A 24,177-nucleotide genomic window follows, 5' to 3' on the forward strand; every position below is an offset into this window, starting at 1 on the left:
TCGACTCGGAAACAGGCGGTCACACGTAAGTGTTTGAACAGGAGATAAATTCATCGGTATAAGATTGATTTTCATCTCTGCTTATTTATTTCATTCCGTTTCTCGTTCTTGACATTTTTTTTTTTTTTTTCATCTGAATATTTTCACGCGAACTCACGAGGCAAGCCAGCATGATCGTGCTTGTGGCTGAAAATACGTTACTTAAATACGTCAAGTTACGGTTTAACTTTATTTATTTATTTTTGTTTTGGACGTAGAAAGCTACTCGTCTCGAATCAGGTGAGAAAAACGAGTGATCCGTTATCGATTGATGGGAAATTGATAATCTGTTATGTATTCTGCGGAAATTTCAAACCCTACCTTGTTTTATCAAGCGATCAAGGGACGGTGATGTTTATTTTAATAGGAATAAATAAATAATGTCAAGGTGGGAGATACGCTCAACGAGCAGATGGGATAGACAATTACAGGCATGGGTATGCTTTGACGGGATAGATGTTACGTTTTAGGATGTGCAGATATAATTTATTTCGTCATTTATTCTTAATCATTTCAATCTCACCATGCAATTCAACTGACAATAAACGTTCTCTCCGATTGCCAATATCGACAATACGGCAATGATAATCATAAATCTCTTATACCGAATACAATAGAAGACAAGAGATACATGGTAGAACATAATATCCAAGGAACGCGAGTCCAGCACCGCGTCCTGGGCTGTGGTTTTATCCATTAGCCTACAGGTACCGGTTGAAATACTGCGAGGTAAAGGATTCACTGAATCAATAATACCAACTCTTTACCTTTTCACCCACAGCCAAGTTTCATCACGTATTTACATTGCCACTCATGCTCGGAATGAATCGTCATTATACTTAGCTACGCGAATGATGTATGATCAAAAAGTTGTCACTTACGCATTCGATTCAAACCTCGTGCCTCATTCATTAGTCAGAGCAAATTTTTTTCCCAGCACACAGGCGTGATGTCACTGTTCGTCTGTTGCAGCGTGACGCGCGTTATTCATAGATGGAAAAGTATAGTTTGCGTAATATGAGGAGAGATTAATATATTTTCAAGAAAACGTGATGTTATAGTCTGGAAGATCGAGGAATCTTTAATCTCGCTTATAACGTATACCGACGTGTTCCGCGTATTCTATACCAGCACTTGCCCCTGCATAAATACATTCCGTATATATTATACACGTATACCGACGTATCTACGTACGTAGAAATGGTGGAAAATACGCGTGTCGATTCAAACTGGATCCGTCTTCTTTGCGACTTGACTCGTGTAACGTTTTCGTCCGACGGTATTGTAGCCAAAATAAAACGATGCATTAAAATGACAAAAAAAAAAGAAGAGATGAGAAATCATAAAAAAGAAAAAAGAAAAAAAAAATGAAATAAAAAGGACGAAGACCCCCGCGTCCCATCCAGGCACCGAGCCGTAAAAGAAGCAACGTTTTCATTTCGACAGCGTTGTAGCTGCTGCTTCCACCCTCACTCACTCACCCCCGCGATATCCTATCTCGCTATCTTTATACGGCCGTTGGATGACACGGGAGAAAAGATTCTCTCGGGCGCGAAAGCAAAAAGGAGTCAGGTAGATACGCAAATATAATACCCAGGATTAAAACGACCGCAAAAGGCGCTCGGTCGCAAGTCTAGTGCGTAACCCACCCTTGCACTCTGCCTCGCAGTACGCGATAGTGATCATCGACCGCGGTGAGACGACCGACTGACTTACTGACTGACTCACTGACTGACTGACTGACGTGACGTCTTATCAGAGTTGGAAAAATTTACCAAAGACTGGTCGTCGAGTCGTTGGTCGAAGTGTCCGGGTGCCTGGTCTGCAACTCGCACTGCGGACCGTGAAGGGGCTGTTTGACGTGATGTTGACGGTGGTGATGTCGCTGGTGCCGCTGTGGCTGCAGGGGCTGAGGCTGGGGATGAGGCTGCGGCTGGGGCTCGTGGTCGTAGCACTGCTGATAGTGGAGAGAAGACACGGGCTTCAGAGTGTGGGCCTGTAATTGTTTCTGGTGCGCGTACCGTTGCGTCGTGCGTTCCATAGTTTCTATGCCGAGCCTGGTGTCCTCGACCTCCCGGGCGCACTCCGACTGCTGCGGCTTCCCGCTGCAATCAGTCAATCAATCAATCAATCGAAACCGCGAATCGGGCCAATTCGACCGGGTCGCTCGCTCGTCTCGAATCTGGAACGTACCTGCAATGAACCTGCTGAAGTGCCGGCACCGTGTTCCGGGCAAAGCAGCAGTGCTCGGTTCGGAGGAAACACACGAAGCCCATTATCAGTATGGAGAGAACGGTGAAACCGGCAACGGCACCGATCACCAGAGGGATCTAGGCGGATTAACGAGGAAATAAATTCACCGAATAAAGTGTTACAATTCAGGGTGGTCCTTAAAAAACCGGGGCATTGTTGAGATAAGAAGTTGAAAAATTTGGGGAATTGTTTTTGAAATATATGGAGCCGGTCGCAATTAAAGAGTTACCTTTCTACGGACCACCCTGGTATTACATTACAGGGGTTCAAACCTGTCCCGGCTCGTTCACCCTGAGCATCAGGGTCCGGCGATCGCTGCCTCGGTCGTTCTCGACGGTGACGTTGTACAAGCGCTGATCCTCCTTGGCTGTGCTGGTTAGCTCGAGGATGGCGGCGTAGCAGTCCTCGGCGAAGGCGAGGGGCTCGAGGTCGAGGGCGCGGTATCGGGACTCAAGGACCTCGCCTGAAACGAGAGGTAATTCCCGCTGATTCGCAAAGCGACGTACCCCTGTCGAGTGATCGTCTGTACAGTCCGTGAGGGTTCGTTTATTGGGGGTGGGGCTGACATACTGTCCTGACTGACAACGGGTTCTAACCAGCGTGAAGGCGGATTCTTCCCCATTCCCAGGCGACCAGCCGCGGCCGCGGATCCGAGCACAGCCTTATCTCGAGTCGCGCCGGTCCTCCTTCCGTCGCTGAGACGATCGAGGTCTCGGAACGAGCCGGTCTCACCACCTGCGAACACCACGGAAGTCAGAGAAGGCCGACTCGACGGAGCATCCGCACCCCGGATGCGCCGCGAATCCAAGCTTACCCTTGGCGCGCCGACGACCTGGAGGGAGACCGGGTCGCTCCTCGCTTCCCGGGTGTTGCCGTTTATCACGTTCAACGCCAGGCAGATGTACTGTCCCTGCTGATCGTAGGTTACGTTGTTCAGGAAGAACCGCTGCCCCTGCCCACGGACCTGCGGCTCTCGGCCGTCCGGAAACACCTGCAACCACCTGAACCCAAGGGTCTCGGTTATAGACGTCGATCGACTTCGGGGGTGGAACTGACCTGTATTCGGGCGGCGGCATCGCGTCCGCGTAACACTCGAAGGATGCTCCGGTGTAGAGAAGCGCCGTCGTCAGACGCTCGGGACCCACCGATGTGATCTTCGGCGGATCTGAACGAGAGACGTGCACGGAAATTGGAGATTGAGCCGCAGACTCCTGTATAGGCAAGATATCGCTGGCTACAGAGACGGAAACTCACAGTTTATGGATATCTGGAGGGACAGAGGGCTGCTCTCCCCAACCGAGTTCGCCGCCTCGCAGAAGTATCGCCCCGCGTGGCTCCGCTGAATCGGGGAGAGGATCAGGGTCTCGTCCCTGCTGACCACCTCGGTAGCTCCCCCGAGTCCCGTCGACCGCTTCCAGAGGATCGAGGCGGGCGGATTCGCGTTGGCGACGCATCGAACGGCCAGCCGGTCCCTGTCTTCCTCCAGGTGGACGCCGCCTCCCGGTGCTCCGACCAAACGGGTTTCCGGGGCGTCTGCGGAATTGGCCGCAAAATATGCCGGAATGGGTTTGACATTTGGGAAGGCATCTCGAGCAGAAATTTAGCGCCGAAATTTTACCCTACCGAGGTTCACGTGAACCTACTTCAAAGATTTAAGGACAAATCCTACGTCGGATCTCCGACTCTGAAAAATTAAAGTACCGAACCCTACTTTGACCCACTTAGTAGACGATTGAACCTATTTTCACGCTATTGAATCTACAGCTCCTCCGTTGGACCTGTTACTCCTCATATATACATGGATATATTATTACAGCGACATTCAAGCGTTGACAATGAATAACCCTAGGGCTATTTCGATATAACTTTCATAAGTTTCGGTAACATTTGAAAATCAAGTGTCGCATTTCAAGTGTATTTATTCAACATTCTCACGAATACAGAAATGACTGTATATTTATATTTATATTATATTTTTACCGATTGAATGTACAGAAAATACGATTAAACGCGTGTGTAAACCGATCCCTATTTATGGGGATTTTAATTTGATTTCACACGTTTCAATCGTATTTTTTGTATTTCTACCACAATCGATCAGAATCGACGGACCTTTATCAGCGGGTTAGGATTTTGAGCGTTGAAGGAGGGTTTCAAACGAGCAGGTTTAACCCTGCCTCTGGGGGATGAAACGAGGCTCCAAAAGTACCCTACTGTGAGCCTGAACTCGGTAAATCGATAAATTTCGGACATTTTTAGCGTGAAACTAGGGTCTGACATTGAATCGAAATAAAACCTACTCTGCTATCTTGAAGCCCTACGCGGGGGGTCCGTTGAAGCAGGCGCTAAATTTCGACCGGGGATGTCACCCTGGGGCGACGCGACTTACAGCGTACGTCGAACCGCACCTCCGTCGCTAGGGTTGAACTCGGGTTGGCGTAGGCCGCGTGCTGCGCGACGCACCGTATCGGCTCACCGTAACGCGACCTCTCCGCCAAAACATCGACGACGCTGCGCGCCATCCACGTCCGAGGATTCTCCTTCTCCGTAGAGTTCACCTGCGGCCGCAGCGGCCGGATTTCCGTTTCGCCTAGGTACCTGGGACAGGAAGGGTGCGGAGCACCGTTCATTGCCTTCGTTGATTTGACGCGTTTGTGCGAATTTAATACCGCAACGATTGCACCCGACGACACCAATTCCGATCGAAGATCGGCTGGTTTCGCAATATTTGTCCTCGAGTATCGAATGTATTTGTAAAAAGGGTAAGTGAGAAAGAAAAAAAGAACGTGATACAGACCATCGCAGCAACGCCGGGGGGTTCCCGTATCGGGAGGCACAGCTTAGGTGAGCGACTTCGCCGGCACGCGCCGTCACGTTGCTTCCTGGTAGAATCGTGATTTGTCCGTATTCGATGTCTGGCCGTTTCGGACTCACTGTGTAAATACAGATTTGCGTCGTTAGTCAGGGGGCGAGGGACGCACGACGTTCACCCTTTTCAGTCATAGTGGCAAGTATTCTTACCATCTTTGAAAACATATTTCTTTGCGATTTATTTGCCATTCCTGGGAGTGTACCAAACTTATTGCGATGTAATGTAAGTTGTTATTGTTAGAAACAAATTGATCGAAAGAAATCGTGAAAATTGAAGGAATAATTCGTTTCCGAGGAAGTTACCCTTCTACATACATACATGTTTTGCATAAATTATAAGTTCTTGGGATCGCTGATTGCGGATCTGATCTCGGATTGCTAAAATTAAAAATGGCGGATCCAATACGGTGGAGAAAATTTTAAATTCGATCGAATCCGGAGAAAAAAATCTTTCGAGGGTTTTTTGGGGTCGCTAATTGGGAATATGAAATTAGATTTTGAAAATTCAGTACGACGAATCCAATCAGCGACCCCGAATACCCCTGCGTAGAGTTCTTGACCGTATTCGATCGAATTTCAAATTTTCGTCCGCCGTATTGTATCCGCCATCTTGAATTTGTGAAATATGATTTTAGATTCGTATTCATATAATACTATCTCGTTGTAAAAGTTGACTCGGCACAATAATGTCTGACTCAAAAGGTTCGTCCGCAGCGTTGCGTCGTCGCGGCCGAGGACTGACCGCGATAACGCGTTCCGTGTGAGTAATACGTGTATTATAATGGAACACGCATCTCATTCCCGATAGCAAGGACACGTAATGCATACCTCGTACTACGAGTCGCGCCGGGTCTGAGGTAAGCGCATCCTGTGCGGCAAAGTCGCTGAGCGTAACCTGGCACTGCCATATCCCGTCGTCGAAAGTTAAATCCGCGGAGCGAACCCAGAGGGAACAATCCCCCGCGTCGGGGGCGGCCGCCCACTCGTACTTCTTCATCAGCATTCCGATCAGCTGCGTGGAAAATATTCACCTCGTACGTCGTTGTGCGTGCACAGTTTAGGGTGGTCCTCGAAAAGCTCATTTTTGAGTTTCGACCAACGCGCTCCCCAAATCGGTTCCACGTAATTCGAAAATAACTCCTTAATTTTTTCAGATTGTTATCTCCACTCTGACTCGTGCCCCAAACGGAGTTTAATTTCCCCGTTAAACACTTTCAGGGACACACCAAATCTACTTAACGGGTTTTCACGAAATTTGGTACAGGGGGGTTTTCGTGGGTCGCTGATTATGAAGGTGAACTCGATTTGGGGGGCACGCCGGTCGATAATTAAAAAGGACCTTTTTAAGAACCTCCCTAATGCACATACGCAGGCGATCTACCGCAGTAGACTGTACGATTAAACCTGCAGTCGGGTATTATTACATAGGTATACCTATTCGGAGGGAATTTTTGAGAAGCTGAAAACGGGGCGAAAAATAGAGGTCTTTTCGCAAGTTGCGGGCTTCGCCCACCCTCCGTCGGCTCTGTTTAACCCCTGGCTCGTCTCAATCCGGCCCGTGTCGACGAGCCCTCCTCGAGGCGCTCGCCTCTGGAGAGGAGGGCACGACCAGTAATCAGCGTAATGCACCCGCGGCCGACACACGTCGAGCGCTAAGCGAGGCGGAGGCAGAAAAGCAAACCGCGCTTATACTCCGCAGGCTATACGCGTACGTCTGTATTATACCTACGCGGCGTTTTTTCTTCTTTTTTTTTTTTTCGCTTTGTATTCATTTTATTCTTATTGGTATGGGTATGGGTGCAGGTTGTATATCGTGTACGCGTGCAATATATATGCGGATGTAATGATTATTTACGGAAAAGCTTACGCGGGCATCGTTCTTCACATCTGCGCACGAAAGAAAGAATTTTCGAATAAATAGAGAAAAACAAAAAAATGTTAAAAAAAAAAAGAAAACTCCGGTAGTCAGCGACGCCCGTCCGGGAGTTGAGCTGTGGAAGAGTATTTACACACCCGCGGTGCGACTCGATGCGGGTGAAATTCTAATCGAACGACGGCTCGGCCCATCCAACCGTGGCGAGAGTTCTTTTTCTTCGTTCTTCTTTCTTTCGTTCACGACCTCGCAGCGCGCGCCTTGATATTCCTTACTTTTTGCTTTACTTGATCTTTGGGCTCCGCGATCGCGGGCCATGGATGAGGGGGTGAGGGGGGAAGGAAAGGACAGGAGAAGACGAGGGGCCTGAGAGCGCGAGGGTGATTTTACGTCGACGAAGTCCGCGGTTGGGGTTGGCTTTAATCTGAGCACCACGCAGCCACCGCGTTACCATTGCTTTTTTACTTTTCTCTCCCGTTTCTTTTTTTTTCTCTTCTTTTTTTTTTTAAGACCCTCGTTGGATTGAAATTTATGTAGCACGACGTCAGCGTCGGCTTGAAAAAGAGAGAAGGTGGCTAGAGGCGAGAGGTGGAAGGCGAAAACCCGCAGGGGTACGATAATTGTATTTTTCAGATATAAAAGCTCCCGCTAAGAGAATCGCTCTAGATTTTCCCCCACCCCGGCTTACCTAACAACACAGCAGACTTGAAATACAGTCGCTCCCCGGAAAATTATCCGTGTTAAGAATCTGGTCTGCGGTTACATCTAGGTACCAGATACCAAATATGAGTGGCAATAAGAGCAACAAGTTTACGCGACGTTTACATCGGGCATGTGCACACATGTGCGTAATTCCAAGTGCATATACGGTAGGTACATAGAGCGATTCTGATTCTAACGATCAAAGGAATCCCCGTCCCATGTTCGTCCTTTCGTTTTTCATACACCTACGTGTAACGTAGGTACACGCAAGCATTGCACGGAGAAAGGAAACGAGCTTCCAAGGTGTTTAATTGGCTCTGGCATACGAACCTTGTTGTCTTTCTGCCATATGCATTGTCCCCGCTTGTCGCGCACCCGGCACGAGAGCTTCGCGTCCTGGCCTGGGTTGACCTCCGTATATCCCGGCGTCTCCTCGAACTTTTGAATCCCGAGGCACCCTGCAACAATCACGTACGTACGCTTCAGCACACTCTTACGTACCCTATAAGGCGTATCATCACGCACGTACACAGGTAGTGTGAAACAACTCTACAGGGGTTAACGAGTGCGTAGGCACGCAGCAACACGGCGACGAGGACGAGGACGAGGACGATAACGCGATGTAGGGGCGCTCGGGGAGGCGAGACGAAACGAGCGAGCAAAGATTTTCCATTTAACTACGATTTCCCCGGCGAAAGACCCTCCCTCTCATCCCTCCGCCACTTTTTGCTGCACCTAGGCTTCTGAGCGATCGAGTTTGGCCGGCGTCGAAATATGGATGTGTTGATACAGCGTGTACGTACGTAAGTACATGGTGCCCTACACGTTGGTTTGTGTAATCCTATATCCTCGCCGTGGGACCACCAATACGAGTATACGCTGAGAGGATTTTACCAAATTTTCTCACACGAATGTAGACGCGCCTATACGCGGGACCGTGAGAAATTGGTTTTGTTCTCATTTGGACGGCTCGTCGCTGTAGCTAGATACACGTCTTATATGATACTGTGAGAATTCCCCGAGTCCCTTGCGAGAGTGAGGAAAATTGTTTCGCAGGTTCCGATTTTTCGGCATAGATACCATTTTTTCCCCCTGTGCTCGACGCTCACTACGGAGATCTTCGAATCAAACTCGCATCGATAAGTGTTTATTTAATTCATTACCTATTATGTATAATTAACATAGTATGGAAGTCACATGGAACGGATACAGAAAATTCAGAAAGAACCAGCTTCTTACTTATGTAACTACGGAAAGAATAAAACCCCACGATATTCCGTACATACGGTTCCAGATTTACGTGTACTTTGCATAGAAACACAGAGAATTTTCCATCTTCCCGTAAAACCCATATGCGCATCTATCTATCCGTGACACACGTGGGCTTCACATGTGCAGCGTATACCGCATCAGAGCAGGAGGTGGAAGATGTACGGTGTATGTTTGAATCCATACATAATATACGCCCACACGTTTTCGTACACGTACGTATAAAGTGTGTATGGGGAAAGGGGGGGGGGGGGGGGGGCGGAGGGGAAACGACGCCGACGACCATCACACGTACAAATAATGCAGAGGCAAAGCCACGTACGTTTTGCGTTTGACAAACGGGCTTCACCGGGTTAAATTTCTCCCTTTGTGCCACCTTTCCTCCCCCTCCCCCAGCCTAGGATCGGCTCGGCTCGGCCCGGCTTCGGGTCTCCGGTCCAGCCGAGCCCGACCTCGCGACACGTCCGAAAACGTACCTACAACACGTGGATTAATCCGTTTGCACGATCAACATCAAACGGTAGCTGTGCCCTACTGGTCTCCACCCAACGTTTGCCGAGGTTTACTGCCTCCCGGCGCGCCTGTCCGTCCGTTCGTCCGTTCGGCCGACCAACCACTCGCTTGCCTCACTGACCGAGGAAAGTTCGAAGCGTCCGACCCATAACGGCCGCTTCCACGTACCGCGCTCTCTGCATGATCGTACGTACGTATGTACGAGCATACGTGCGGCGTGTGCTCGGGGCCGGTCGGCTGGCCGATACGGTAAGTTGTCACTTAGGGGAAGGCGATAACTTTTAACGCCTCGCGAAGACGGATCGCCCGGCAGAGTCGCGTCTGGTGATCCGGCGATTATATGTGTCGTTGTCTGTCTACGCGGCGGGAGGAGGAGGAGGAGGAGGAGAGGGTGGTCGGAAGGGCTGCAGAGATCGCTCGTGAAATATGTCTCGTAGACGATCATGCAGCCTCGTTGAAAAACCGTTCGATTGTGCGACTGGGAGATATCTGGTTCGAGGCGAGTAGGGTGAGGTTTTTTTTTCCCCGGGTAGAGAGCCTAGGAGAACGAGAGAGCGAGAGACAGAGAGAGATGGAGAGAGCCGAGCCGCTGTATAGACGAAGAAAATAAAAACACGATATTAACGCACCGCCATCGTTGCAGCACCGCCGCTCCGTGCCGCTTTTAGCATTATTCCCCGACCGCGAGTAGGAACGGGGGGCCGGGGGCCTTGCACTCCGCCACCCCCACCCCCACCCGCCGGTCCGGGTTGCCGTCCGCATCGCCGGGATTGTGCAAATGTGCGAACCTGTGTTTATGGTGGCGGTGGTCGCCCTCCACCCGCACGGTCCTCTTCTCTCCTCTCCTCTCTGTGCGCGGGGTTTCACTCCCTCCCTCCCTCTCGTTGTGGGAGGAGGGTGGAAAAAGAGTAGGAGGAAAAATGCGGGAGCAACACGCCGTCGAGGGAGGAAACGAGAGGGAAAAAGAGGGACGGAGTAATAAAAAAAAAAAAACCTCTCCGAGGTGGGGAGTGCCGACGAGCAGCGGTGGCAGAGTCTGACGCTGTGTGTTGTGCCAAGCGGCTACGTGTGTGCGATGCTTTTGCGATCTATGTGCACGGGCGGATAGGAACATGTGTGCACGTATATTTCGGCCGCTCTACGTGTACGGTTATTATACACATAGCATGCACGTGCGGATACGGGAAAAGAGAGAAAGCGAGGATGGCGGAATGGGGTGGGGTGGGTTGGGCTGGGCTGGGCTGGGCCGGGGGTGGAAAAGAGCTCGGGATAAAGGTGGGCGAGTGGCGGCGGTGGGCATGAGAGGAGAAGGCGGGCAGAGAGAGGTGGATTCTGGCCCCTTTTCTATTTTATTTGCTTTGCAGTCGCGAGGGACGACATTTTTCACAGAGCCGTGTGCTTTCAACTGTTATTTCAACAGAAATTCACCACCGGGTTACTATTGTCCCTCAGGATATTCGCGTGATTTCAAGGCTCCCCTTCGTCCTATCCTTCTTCCTTCTTTATTTCTCTCTTTCCATCCATACACCATTTTTTTCTTCTTCTCTTCAACCCTTCGCTCCTTTCGCCATACCTACACCTCCTTCGTTTTCGAATTTTTTCCCGCGCGAGTCGTTTCGCGCACACGGTCATACGCCTTCTTATATCCGTTCCCGCGTTATACATACGTAGGTACGACGTATAACTCGGGGAAAACCTTATAACGGCCCGGGGGTGGAATCCGTCGAGGGTTCTGAGTGCAGGGGATGGGCGAGGAGGCGCGTCGATTCAAGAGGCGCGTTTGATGATTCAAACTCGGCGGTTCCGTAGCAGGGCAAGGAGCTTTCACCTCCCTTTTTAACCTCTACACCATACATTCTCTGCCGGTTTATACGTACACACCTCGTGTCGTGGGTTTTACACGCGAGTTTGTATCCCTCGCCGGAACGCGTGCACGTTACTTCTACGGAGTGTAATAGAAAGGTACACGATGCGAATCGTTATATTTCTTCTCGCGCTTCTCCACCCAAGAGCCGTTGATCAACGCGGGGTTTGACCCTCTCGTTAACCCTCGTTGATCCTTGTTGGCCCTTCGTCGCCGTCGTCGTCGTTCGTTCGTTCGTTCGTTCGTTCGTTCGTTCGTTCGTTCTCTCCTCGGAAATCCCGGTCTCGTCCCTGCGGGACCAGTTTGTTTCACCGAAACTTTTCACCCCTCGCCCTCCTCACCCTTCTCCACCACCTCGCAAACTCTCTTCGCGCCCTGTCGCCAGTCAATTATCGCTCTCTTTTTCTCGCCTTTCGCCGCCAGCTCACGTATTGTACGTATACAAAACATATCCCACACAATATATTTATTGTACATCTACGCTCACGTGTATGCATACAATATACATATACCTACATTTGTATACGTTGAAATGCGTTATAATAATTGTTACGCTCCGTCGAATCGTGTGGAGGTTTTTTATATTACGCAGCACCGTTCGGATACGTTTCACGTATAGTACAGCATAATATGAGCGAAAAACTCTCGGGGAAACTTTGGGTTTCGGGTCAAAGGGTAGGTGGGTAGAAAAAAAGAAAACGAAAAGACAGCACAACAAAGTAAGAAAATAAAAAAAAGAAAAAAACAAGAAGGAAAACGAAAAAAAAAAACGACGGAAAGGAAGAGGAAAAGAAATTACTTTCTCGCTCGAGGGAAATTGAACGCGTTTATATAGATATACTACACACGTGGGCGCACGTGAAGATTATATATGTGTTGTCGGGTAGGTTGGTAGATATACACACACACACACATATATATATATATATATATGTTGTACACCCTCCGTTCGAGAACCGAATCTCCCCAATACATACACGCATGGAGAGAAACGAAATAGTTGAGGTAACTAAATTTTTGGCTTCGTGTGTAGAGGTAAATGGGTATAAAATAGGTATAAGCTGTATATATGATATAAGCGCGAGCGTGAATCTTATGCAATTTATGACGATGAAAATTTATCGTGCAGGGCGGAACATATATCATAATACGACGCGGCGAACATACGACATCTCTCCTTCCCTTTCTTACACTCTCGATGACAAAGTGTCCACTTTTATGCGCGACAAGTGTCAAACTAAAAACCATGATAATAACGTTGACTACGTACATACCTGCAATTCATAATTTGTTATATATATATATATATATATACAGAGACAAAAGGAACAAATTATGATTTGCAGGAACGTAGCGATGTAGATTAAAAAAAAATAGACTTATCCGTGTAATTTAATATTTACGAAATATACGAGGATGCAGTTTCTCGCAAATGGAATGAATAACGAGTTGATGAAGTAGAAATTTTACTTTTCGCTAGCACGGTAGGTAGGTATGGCACGCAGCCGTGCTGATATATTATGCGTTTGTTTGTTATTCCGAAAGCAGGCTGAAATATGCGAATAAAAAAAAAAAAAAAAAACTGCCGGGCCACTTGTAGATGACGTATATATGTAATATTGCGAAAAAAGCTCTATGGCTGTTGTGTATGCGCCCCGCGTACAAGTCTAGTACCTACCTACCTACCGCCGTTCTTTCCCCGTGAATACCGGAAATGGCAGCGAAGGGGAGGTGGGGGGAGGAACTGGCGGAGAAGAATCGTTAATTGGCCGGTAACTGCACCAGGCCGGTTTCCCCTGTCGTGCGAATGAATTGGCCTGGCCTCGAATGGCGTAAAAGGGGAGAAAAAGCCGACACGATGGAAGAGGAAGAGGATACCGCCGGTCTCTCTAGGCCGCGGCTTTCACCCTCCGCGTCTCGTTCCTCGACTTTGGCGATGGGTTCGATTTGTTACCCGGCCTCAGGGGCGGGGGTTGTATCGGAGGACGTGTCTCAAGTTCCCGCGGTTCGACGGTCGGGGTGCGGTGGCAAGCATAATCCGGGGCGAGGAGAGGCCGCGGCTCGCTGAACCGTTAAAAATAATTAAATTATACCTGGATTCGAATTAATTTCATTGCCTTAACGAGCCCCACCCCCTCCACCTCGCCGCCCCCTTCGGCTCGACTCGAATCTCTGTTCTCGTTCCCAACTCGGCTTCGCTCGCCGCAGTCGTCCGTGTTCTTTTTTCTATCCTTCCTTCCTTCCTTCCTTCCTTCCTTCCTTCCCTGCAGCACCCGACTCCCTCTCTGTAACCCAACTACACGTATATGTATACGGACCTATATACCGCTCCAATTAATAACGTCGGGCCGAGTATAGCGGCACGGAACCGCAGAATCCGCCTTTTGCCGTGTTTTCGCCACCCCCGTCCTTCTTCCTGGACTCCGAAAATTTTCACGCCGCCTTTGTAACGATTTTTTAATCGGAAACTCGGCCGGCTATTTTCGAGGTCATTTTTTCCTCTTGAGATTGGAAGCAACGTTGTGCTCCGGAGTTTATTAATCGTCGGGGAAAAATAACGATGGTGTAATTTTCGTTCGAAGGTGACGAATACCTTGACAGTTGTACGCGGGTTTCGTTGGACCCAGCTGAGTCGATTCAAGAGATGGCGCCGAAGACGCGCGTAAACGGTTCGTACAAAAATGGCACCTCGACCGGGCAGTTTGGCATTGAATTGTGTGCGTCGGTGTTCGAGCCCGCATGGGACGGAAACGTCGGTTAGAGGCGAACGCCGCGCTGCCTGTAGGTTCGTAAGAGGCTTTGCCTGCCGGGGGGGCACGCGGCCCGCCGCTTCGTCGTTACTTATTCATTATAAATGGTCTTCGCTCGAGAGGTTTCCCCGCAATTAAGACGTCTTTTGTCCTCAGGGGAGGGCACTTAACCACTCGGGACTAATATACGAGTACCAACCATGAACCGGCGCTGCTCCCTCTCTCTTCTTAATCCCCCTCCCCGACTCACCTTGCACGGACCGTTTTCCACGCGTAAGCCAACTCGCAGGTGGGTGCGATCCTCGTACCTACCTGTACATCCTTACAGGTAGACGTCCAGAGCCTTCTTGACGATTCTAGGGCCTGTATCGTAGCACTTGCGAGTTTCGCGTACCTTCCAGGCTGACGTAACAGATTTCATTTTACAAAGGCCCTTTAGACCTAGCTTCTTCGTGTTCTGCACGAGGCACGGTCGGCTTTTCGCACGTTTACTTTTCGTACCTACGCCCGCAGTCTAGCTGGCCACTCGCCCACCAGCTCCGTTTCAAATAATAAGTTCACCCTTCTTCGCTCGAACGTTACAGCCCGCCAAGCTGCCGCCTGTATACCCATTTCTGCAACGCATTCGTTCGCACACTTCGCTCGTTTGATCCTCCTTCCAGATCATTCCCAAGACACTCCGATCCCTCCCGAGGGATTCCGTCACCCCTTGCTCTCCGACCCCCCAGCATCTTACGTCACCCACGGTTACACGTGCTTCGTCAATTCTTGTTTTTAACTACACGATGTTCATACGCGATGACAGCAATTCTTCAATTATAGTATAGATATGTATTTACATGTTGTATTTTTATACACGTGTCGGGGACATCTTGTCGTTTGGTTTTCAACAAAAACGGCTTCGTTCGTTTGAAACGATTTCAGGCTCGAAAAGTTTGTTTCAACTCACGACTAATAACAATTACTTATATATGCAAATCGTGATCCCCTCCTCTCCGTCAAAGATTGGATATTTTTGCCGAAAACTCGTGACGGTTGTAACAAAAGATTGGCGATTTGGCAAGAAAGAGAAAGAGAGAGAGAGAGAGAGAGAGAGAGATAGAGAAGAAGAGTGAAAATTGTAGTATTTTACTTAGAAACTTGGAAGTTGTTTTTCTTCTTTATACATATACACCTGGAGCTGGAGCTTCGATTTTTTCTACGGCACGACAACTACAACGTTGATAAAGCTGATATATTATACCTGTGAGAATCTCTTGAAGTGTGAAAAAAATGCTCCACAACGTGTAGGATGGCTAGGGTTATAAAAATCACCGGGTACTAAACGAAACTTTCTTTCGTACATTTCACCGGAAGACATTTCTTTCTTTTGCTTCTTTATGCATTTTTCACGGCAAAGAGCACTCTCGCGTCGTTTGTAAGACGAGGACTAAACGCCGCGCGGAGATGGCAAACCTGCGGTACATACGGATCGTCGACGCATAATGTTACACACAAGAGACACCGACAGGCGACAGCGCGCGTTACACGAACCAAGTTACAGGTATGCCCTTGCGGGTGTACGAAATTGAAAAAATCCCAGCGTGCGTGGAGGCGGGGGCGGAGGGTAGCGGATTGTTAAATATTTGTTCATCGTTAGCCGAACGGTGCCCCGGAGGGTTGGTGCGCCGGGGGGTGTGTGGGGAGGGCGTCGCGGCGCGAGTCAAACGTCCGGGGCCAATTAGCGTTAATTACGGGTCCTTTTCCGCACGGGATTCGGGGGCGAACAGAAGCTTCGCCCCGCGCCGTCCGCCTCCGTAGGTTGTGTTTTGATCCCTGCCCCGTCCGCCGTTCATCCCACGTTCCGCGAATCTCGCGAGCTTCGCTCTCCGACCCGAATTCGGTCGAATCGACTGTACGAGAGGGGCGAATACGCGGAAGGAACCAGGCGGCTCGAGAGGAAGCGGCGATAATCGTCGCAGCTCATTGCCGGTAAAAAGCGTAATTACTTTTACACGCGATTCGAGTCAGTGGGTCTCGGCCGCCGGGACACGCCGGATGTGCGGAATCGTGTACCCACGTCGGGGTTGTTGGCAGGAACACCGAGGAGCAGGGGTTTAATGGACGCGGACGACCGGGGCTGTAAGCCGCCCCTGTCGCCCCTGTTCGGCAATAATGCCGCATTACGGCGTATTAGAGCGTATTTTGCGAGCGTCAATATTGACGGAAGGTTGAAACGCCTCCCCTACCGCCCTTCTCCCGCCTATCCCCGAAATGACGATGACGCGCGCGTACGTCACGGTTATCATCAAGACCCCGCTTCACCCCCATTCTACTCGTAATACTTTATCCCAAATACGATCATTCGCTGGAACGTTGTGATACGGTATTGCACGGTTGTTGCGTGTACACATTTTTCGGGAAATAACTCCTGCATTCTCCCGTCGCGTACCGTGTATAACTTTTCGTTGTGCTTACACGAATCGGTCGAGAGTAGTTTTCAAATCCCGAGCCAAGCAGACGACGAGGAGTTATCGGTTAACTGGTCACAAGAATTTTAATACCGATACGCTAATCATCGTGAATCCCTTGCACGGCGCAAAATGAAAAAATTTACCCGCTTAACCCTGAAAAATTTCCATGTCCCAGCCTCATCAGAATTTATTTAGTATTTAAAATGATCTTTGTTACTTCGTATGACTATTAAAATATGCAAGTAACAATTTTGATAGATTTTTTTCTTGGATCTTACATCAAAATATTTGCGATTAGCGATTCCGAAAACCCCCGAGTAACAAAATTCGGATCAAAATATTGAGTTGAGAAACGTGTGACCGAAAGGGTTAAGGAGCTGGAACCATTTTCATTTCATCTTAATTTTTTCGCCTCGACTACAATTTTCTAGGGAGTCTGGTAGGCGTGGTGGTTAAAAAGTTGAGAAATTTCTATCGCAGTCTCCGTCGTATATCGTTCATCGTCCTGTATATGTAATATATGTATATTATACACGTGACGTTGAATATACGTCACGGTTAATACCACGACGGTGCGTGTCGTTGCCCGTTGGGGCGAAAGAGGGGTGTACGTGTCGCGAGGGTGAAAAAAAAATAACGGTCCTAAAATTACGCCGGCAAAACATTACCAGGTCACATAATCTGGCTCGGGGCATAAGGGCAGGTAATGCTTGGCAAGGGTCGGCCAAGGGCCGTGACCCTGAGGTACGGCCCTATAACGTTCCTACGGGGACTCGAGACCGGCGCGTAAAGTGCGGAATGGCGCGAATCGCGGAAGGATTATACGCCCGGCGGAGACGCACATAAGCGCGGAGGCTGCCTCGCGAATGAACCGTAATACTGTCTGCGGACGGGCCGCAACAATGGGTGTCCCGGTATTACGCCGGCGCGGGAATGGGACGAAACTTTTCAGCCCTGTGAGGCATGCCGTATATCTATATACGCCCCCGAGAAACAATACCGGGCGTTGCGGGGGGCTGATACCCCCCGTCACGGTTTAATTAAACGCATCGTCAGCTCCGTACGACGACCCGGTTGCTCTTGCGCCCCGGCACACCGTCCTCCACCTACCGCGTTGATCCACGCGGACGCGTAACGCAAACGTAACGGCTCCGTGCCTTCGGCCTTCTTCCTTCTTCCTTCTTCCTTCTTCCTTCTTCCTGTGTCCTATTCGGTAGGTATATCAATCTCGGCGCTGCTCCGCCTGCGGGCTATGCGTGCGATGCGGGACGATGAAGGGGAAGCAAAGAGTCGGGATATATTCCGAACGCCGGTGTTATGGCCATTGGAATACGTTGCGTGGTACTGTAAGATGATTCAACCTTTTGCGGCACGGCGTCTCATATACGTATGAGATACCATTCTTGAATCGGTTATTCAAGATTTATATTCAATTTTTGAGATATTCGTGTTTTTTTTTTTCTTTTACTCAATTGGACTTCCACGATGCCAATGGTGATATTTTGATAGGGGTCACCATAATTCCACGAATATAGTGAGCGCTGTCAATAAACAAAGCGTTCAAAATGTATGTTTTTACAGAATAAATGTATTTGCGGCAAGTTTGTGGGGACTAGAAAAGTGGAACTCTGTAATCTCGGGTTTTTGGGGTCGCTGAAAACGAATCCGACGTCAGAATATCAAAATTCAAGATGGCGGTTCAATACAGCGGACTAAAAATATGAAAATTGATCCTATTCGCTCATGTCAGATTCGCAATTTTGAATATTGAAAATATCTCAGATCCGAGCCAATTTTTGAAATCAGCCACCTCGAGAACCCTTGTGTACCCAGTTTCGAGGTATTTCAAAGGGTCAAGTTGTTGGGGAAGTTTTATTTGCTCGCGAACGTGACCGGCAATACCGATCAAAGCCAATTAATCTTAAGACTTAAATAATCGATGGGAATTGGGGCGAAGTTGGACAGTCGGCTGCGACGATTATATCTCCGTGAGTATTCAGTCGAGGCAACCCTTGCGCCTCCCTGCCTCCCTCCCGCGCTGCCAGGTCCGCCCGTCTACCTACGTTATACACGCTGCAGGCCATGTGGGCGCATTAACTATAATCGCGTGGTCGAGAATCGCTGATACAACCGTCTTCCTTTGTCAGGAGCCGGTGACCCGCGTGACGGCGGAGCTGCGGTACCGGATAGAAACCGCGGAGATTGCGGCGTAGCGATTAAACGGGCACCCCCCTTGATGAGCGCGGTAAGTATGTGCGAGGCACGCACGCGTTGGACGGATCGGGTCGCGGTCGGAGAAACCTCGCGGCGAATTCGGTATAAGTGGTTATTTCTTGGCACGTTAGGCGAATTAGGTGTGGGCGCCCTGTCGTTCCGGTACAGCGTCGGGTTATGCGCTCCCCGTGTACGCTGTACGGCGTCGCTTTCTCTCCGCAGGGTGAAAATTTATTCGGGGAGCGGCGGAGAACGACGCGAACCCCTTAAATCACATCCCCTCCTCTCACCCCCTCGCCACCTATCCTCGACGCCCCCGGCGTTTCGCGTCCTCGTGCCACGCCTCGGGAATAACGGTGCATATTTTATTTCCAAAAGCTGGCCGCATTCACAATTTGCAAGGACGTTATGCAAATTCAACCCGTCACGTACGCGCCCCGCCGCGCCGAGTGCCCTGCCCTCTCTATATCTCTATATATCTCTATATCTACTATACATGTAATACGAAAGTACCGCCGGCGCTGCACATCAACCCACCGGACAGGGAACGAAAAGGCGGAGGGCGAGATAATGATAATACATCAGCGCCAGGGTCAACCGAAAATGCATTATCGAAAATTGTCGGTTTTTGCAGGAAGATATAAGAGGCGAAACGAATGTGAACGCGGAGGGCGACGGACGGAGGTCTAACGCCTCGCAGCCCCTTTTCATCCCCTTTCTGAATGTCTGTACGTTCGAGCTGAAAGTGCAGCCGCGGGACTCGGAAGTGGGCGGAAGAAGTGCATACGCGATACGAGTCTACAAGTACGTGGGTAGTTTCGGCGTACATACCTACGACGTAAACGGACGTCGCCGCGACGGCTTACGAGAATAAAATACTCCCCCTCGGTTGTACAATTGTACGGTAATGAGAATGACTTTTGCCTTTTGGTCGGTTTTAGTTGCGTCGCGTTGGTGAACGTTAATTCGAGCTGTCACAAATGTGACAATTGTGTTCCAATTACCGTTGTACGGACGTTTCTTTCTCCTATTCGCTCTCTCTCTCTTGTAATGTATATAATTTTTATTTACTTTTTCGCTTGTTTTTTTTATTTTTCAGGTCGAGTCCAGGGAACGATGTTTTAGTATTTATGAAGAACTGCGCGATATATCTCGTCGGACAACCGCGCGTTGTCAACTCACCGCGCGATGTAATTTCACGGTGAACGCAGATCGCGGAACGTGGAGCTGGAAAAAGGTCTGCGGTAGATTGATCGTTCTTCGCCCTATCGAGGGACACTTTTGCCACACACACGCCCACACTCCTCCATACATACACACATACATGTCATACATAATAAATATATATATATATATATATATATATATATATATATATATATATACACATATATATATCCATGTATATATAGCGATGTACACTTCATTTCGATCATCTTTTGCAGCCACCTCGCACTCCCGAGTGTACTATAGATGTATACAACTGCGCGGTTATAAGTGTAAGAAATGAAAAATCACCCAGCATCCGCGTGTAGCATCGTAAATTTGTCAGCGAACAATTCTGTCGTGAAATTAAATTTTCAGCCAGAGTGATAATTGAAACAGATATCTGTTTTCACACAGTTCAGGTTCAAGCGTGCAACAGACCAGCACAATTCGACCCGTTTACGATAGTAGCAAATTTTTAAACCATCTATTCGAAATAAACACCGACCGCATGCGTAGGCCAGACGCGGATCGTATTTCCGGCCCGAGTTACACAGGAAACCGCAACTGCATCGGCGAGAGCTGTTACATTTCCAACGGTGATACGTGTAACGTTTTATTGGAAAAATAGAGGACCGAGATAACGAAGCAAAACAGATTCACACCCAACGCCGACGCGCAACGCAAAACGTTGCACGAATGGGATGTGTTTATACGCACGTGCACGCATAAATAGATCGGTACAAGGCCGATTCTGGATCCAGATTCCTACTACCGATACTTACCGACATCTTGCCCAGCCTCAAACCCTTCACCGCGATGACGATGTTGAGTCCGGTTGAGTAAGACGTTGACAAACGTCCGTAGTAGGAATCTGGACACCGAACCGGCCTTGTGTCGCTATTTACGCTTGCGAGGCGTGAAATTGAAAAAATTCCAAAATCACGCATCATGTCCTCCCTGTCTGCGTGTGACGCGCGTGATGCAAGCATCGGGGCCGGACTCCGTTGTAGGTACACCGATTGATTTCTACGGGGAGGGTAACGGAATATGGGTGGTTGGTGGGTATTGATGCGGTGGACGGACGGGCGGACGGTCGAACGGACCGACGGACGGACGGACGAACGGACGGATGGACGGTGTTTCGCAATCAGAGGCAGCCGGATTATCTGCCGTTTATCCCCCGGCCGAGTTCGCTGATTTGGCGAGCAGCGAGGCGGACCGAGGAGAGGGCGAAAAATTTCATCATTGCGGTTGATGCAACCGTCTGTACGCTACGCGCAACGCGTTCGTCTTGCGCCTATTTTATACACCGTAAATTTCTTTTCCCAATCCTCGAACCTCCCCCCGCATGCGTTGCCTGTGTGGAAATGTACATTCCTGCATTACATAGGTATATAATCTCATACATCTGGGTATATATTATATTATATTATATTATATTATTATATGTACACCGACCCTGTAAACGTATACATATATTTATATATGCATGTATGCCGCGAGGAGTAGGGGGAAAAATAGGAGGGAAAAAAAGTTCATCGCGTTGGATATTAAATCGGAGCCTCAGTGAAGAAGAAAATTTATGCCCCTTCGAATTGAGACGGTGGCGGTGGTACATGTATAGGTATGTACCTACACACCTAAACTTGTCAAATTTATACCAACCTGAACGTATCTATTGTTGAAGGAAACTGTACATTCACAAAAAAAAAAAAACATTATTCGTAAACTAGTAATAATAATAATAATAATCATACCAATAACAAAAATTAGGTCGAACGATAGGAATTTCAAATATGATATTTTTTATGTCAAACGTTTAGTATAAATTCGCTAAGTAAAAACGACGTATTTTTCATTAATGGAGTATCAGAATACTTATTAACCGCAAATTATGTTGGAAAAAAGAAAAAATTGTACGACTTACTCTTTAAACATGATGTACGAATAACTCGGATAAATTATCAGAGTTCGTCTTCCTTCTGAATCTTACTTACGAATTTGATGACGTGCTTTTTACTTGCACTTATTGTTAGAATAGTAAGAAGTTTACGATGTACGCTCGCAAAAATATTATCCTGAAACATTTTCGAATAAATCATCCTCGCGAGTCTATATTGACAATGTACTTTTCACTTTTACGGAGAAAAGTATAAAGAATTCATAAAAAGTACGTGCGTGCTATGAGAAAACCTTTGTTTAACACTTTTTGTATAAAAAATAGACCCGCCCGCTTTCGTCCGTGATAAATTTCCGACGTAGGTACACATTATACGCAATTATAACGGATCACACGTCGCGAGTATAAAGTTAATTTCTTTTGCCGCGGAATAACTGGATATATATCAGCTACTGTAATACATCTGTAATAACGGGTTAATATAATGTCAGGCGTGCGTTAGGCTGGGAGATTATCGTGTACCCTGTCGACGACACATATACAATCACACACACACACGCACATATATATATATATATATATACATCGGCGGGTCCTTTTCATCTCTTCGTTAATCCGGGGTACCCGGAGGACGAGGACGAGGATAGAAGATGGGGGGAAACGGGGCTGCGCGACACCGCGGAGGAAATGATATTTCACAAGGAGATGTGACGGTGTCCGTTAGAAATCCCTGAGATCTCGTCTATCTCTCCGCCTCAGGTGACGTGGTACAAAATCAGACAGTCCCCTGCCTCGGTACCCACGCACCTCCCGATCGGGAGTAAAGACGCGCCGGACGAAACTGATCCTCTACGGCTTAGGCGCTTCGGCCTCACGTCTCTTGCCGGTAAGGCGAGAGATTTTAACGCGCGTCGTGGTGAGATAGAGGATAGACACGGTGTCGAGGCACTCCAAGGCAGGCAATGGATACCGCTCCGCGACTCGGCGAACTCCGGTCAGGCAAATCGTTTCACCCCTGCAACGCGCGTTGCGGAATCAAGTCTGGGGGAGAACTCACCGTCGGGGAGGAGGAGTGCCGCGGCGATGAGAAACCGGAGACAGCTGGACCATTCCGAGAGCATCCTTATCTCGCTATCGGGTACCTCTTATCGTCTGTCCTACATTAATTCAGCGGGACGCGCGACGCGGCGTGAATGGACTCGAACTTGCTCGTCGAAGTTTCCGCCAACTTTTCCCTGCCGTCCGGAAACCCCTGAAAGCCTCGTCTCTTCTCGCGAACACGCACGCGGGAGAACGGATCTCCTCGGCGTGCACCCCACCACCCGTTAACCACCCGTTTACCCCGAACAGCTTTCTCACTTCCCGGTGTTCCCGGGACCCGCTCTGCTCGGGATACCCAACGCTGCGCGCCGGAGTCTCAACTTCGACTGTCGGCATCACGCCGCGGTCCAGGCCGAGGGCGAGGGCGAGGGTGAGGGTGAGGGTGAGTTCAGGCCGACTGTCGCGCGCGCCCCGCCGCTATACGTTTCGCTAGCAATTCAACCGCGAAAATACCTCTGTATTATATTATGCACGCGGATGCACCTTGCTGCGTTTGTAGACGGGCGGAATGCGCGCTTGCCGGAATCGCGTCGAGCCTACCCTTGTCAATCCGTCACGTTTCAACAAAGAATTTGATCTTCCGGAAAACGTTGGTAATACAAGAGAATTTCTCTCTTCGTGGCAGAGAATTGACCGTGTCGAAGCTGTAGAGTTTCGTTGAAAATTCATGAATTTTACGTTACGATAAACGCAAGTGTCTATATACATATATACACATATACCGGGGCTGAGGAACACGTAAATAGTAGATATTATTTTTTGAATCTTTGAATAAAAAAGTTTCTCACAAAACTGTTATTATTATATTACTAATGTACACTTTCAAGTCTGCGTAAAAGTTTTCGGAGAAAATCGAGTGTTGTTTCTGGATAAACCGTTGTAGAATTTCAGGGAATTTCAAACCTCATCTTGTGCAGACCAGCCAGGTGTTTTTACGCTCGCAAAATATAACTTGGGTATACGATGGAAGCTTCGAGCAGAAAGGTAGCTTGTTTAAGGTAATTGATTATCGATCGGTGATGGTAATTCAATAAAAACCGCTCTTTGTTCTCCTCAAATTTCAGGGTATGACCCGTGTCCCCGGATTTCGATTCTCAAAATCCATAATATTTTCCTCGCGAAATTAGGTGATTTCACTCGGGAGCGAGTCCCGTATTAATATATCT

At 48.7% G+C, this 24,177-nt stretch overlaps 1 protein-coding gene across 2 annotated transcripts; it reads right to left on the reverse strand.

Annotated features, from left to right (window-relative positions):
• Positions 1–17: 17 nt before the first annotated feature.
• Positions 18–23,319, reverse strand: LOC107224910 (kin of IRRE-like protein 2). 2 transcript variants are annotated; one of them, XM_015665158.2, is made up of 12 exons: positions 22,968–23,319; positions 8,069–8,196; positions 5,992–6,175; positions 5,090–5,225; positions 4,682–4,890; positions 3,547–3,825; positions 3,349–3,457; positions 3,107–3,293; positions 2,889–3,027; positions 2,565–2,755; positions 2,233–2,369; positions 18–2,144 (listed from the first exon to the last, which is right to left on the reverse strand). In XM_015665158.2, the coding sequence occupies exons 1-12, from the start codon at positions 23,029–23,031 to the stop codon at positions 1,811–1,813; spliced, it is 2,097 nt and encodes a 698-aa protein (XP_015520644.1). In that variant the 5' UTR covers positions 23,032–23,319; the 3' UTR covers positions 18–1,810. The 2 variants fall into 2 exon arrangements, with proteins under 2 accessions (XP_015520644.1, XP_046600964.1); XM_046745008.1 differs by lacking the exon at positions 5,992–6,175.
• Between the last annotated feature and the right edge of the window lie 858 nt (positions 23,320–24,177).

Source organism: Neodiprion lecontei, chromosome 7, assembly GCF_021901455.1.
Source record: "Neodiprion lecontei isolate iyNeoLeco1 chromosome 7, iyNeoLeco1.1, whole genome shotgun sequence".
Lineage (NCBI taxonomy): Eukaryota > Metazoa > Arthropoda > Insecta > Hymenoptera > Diprionidae > Neodiprion > Neodiprion lecontei.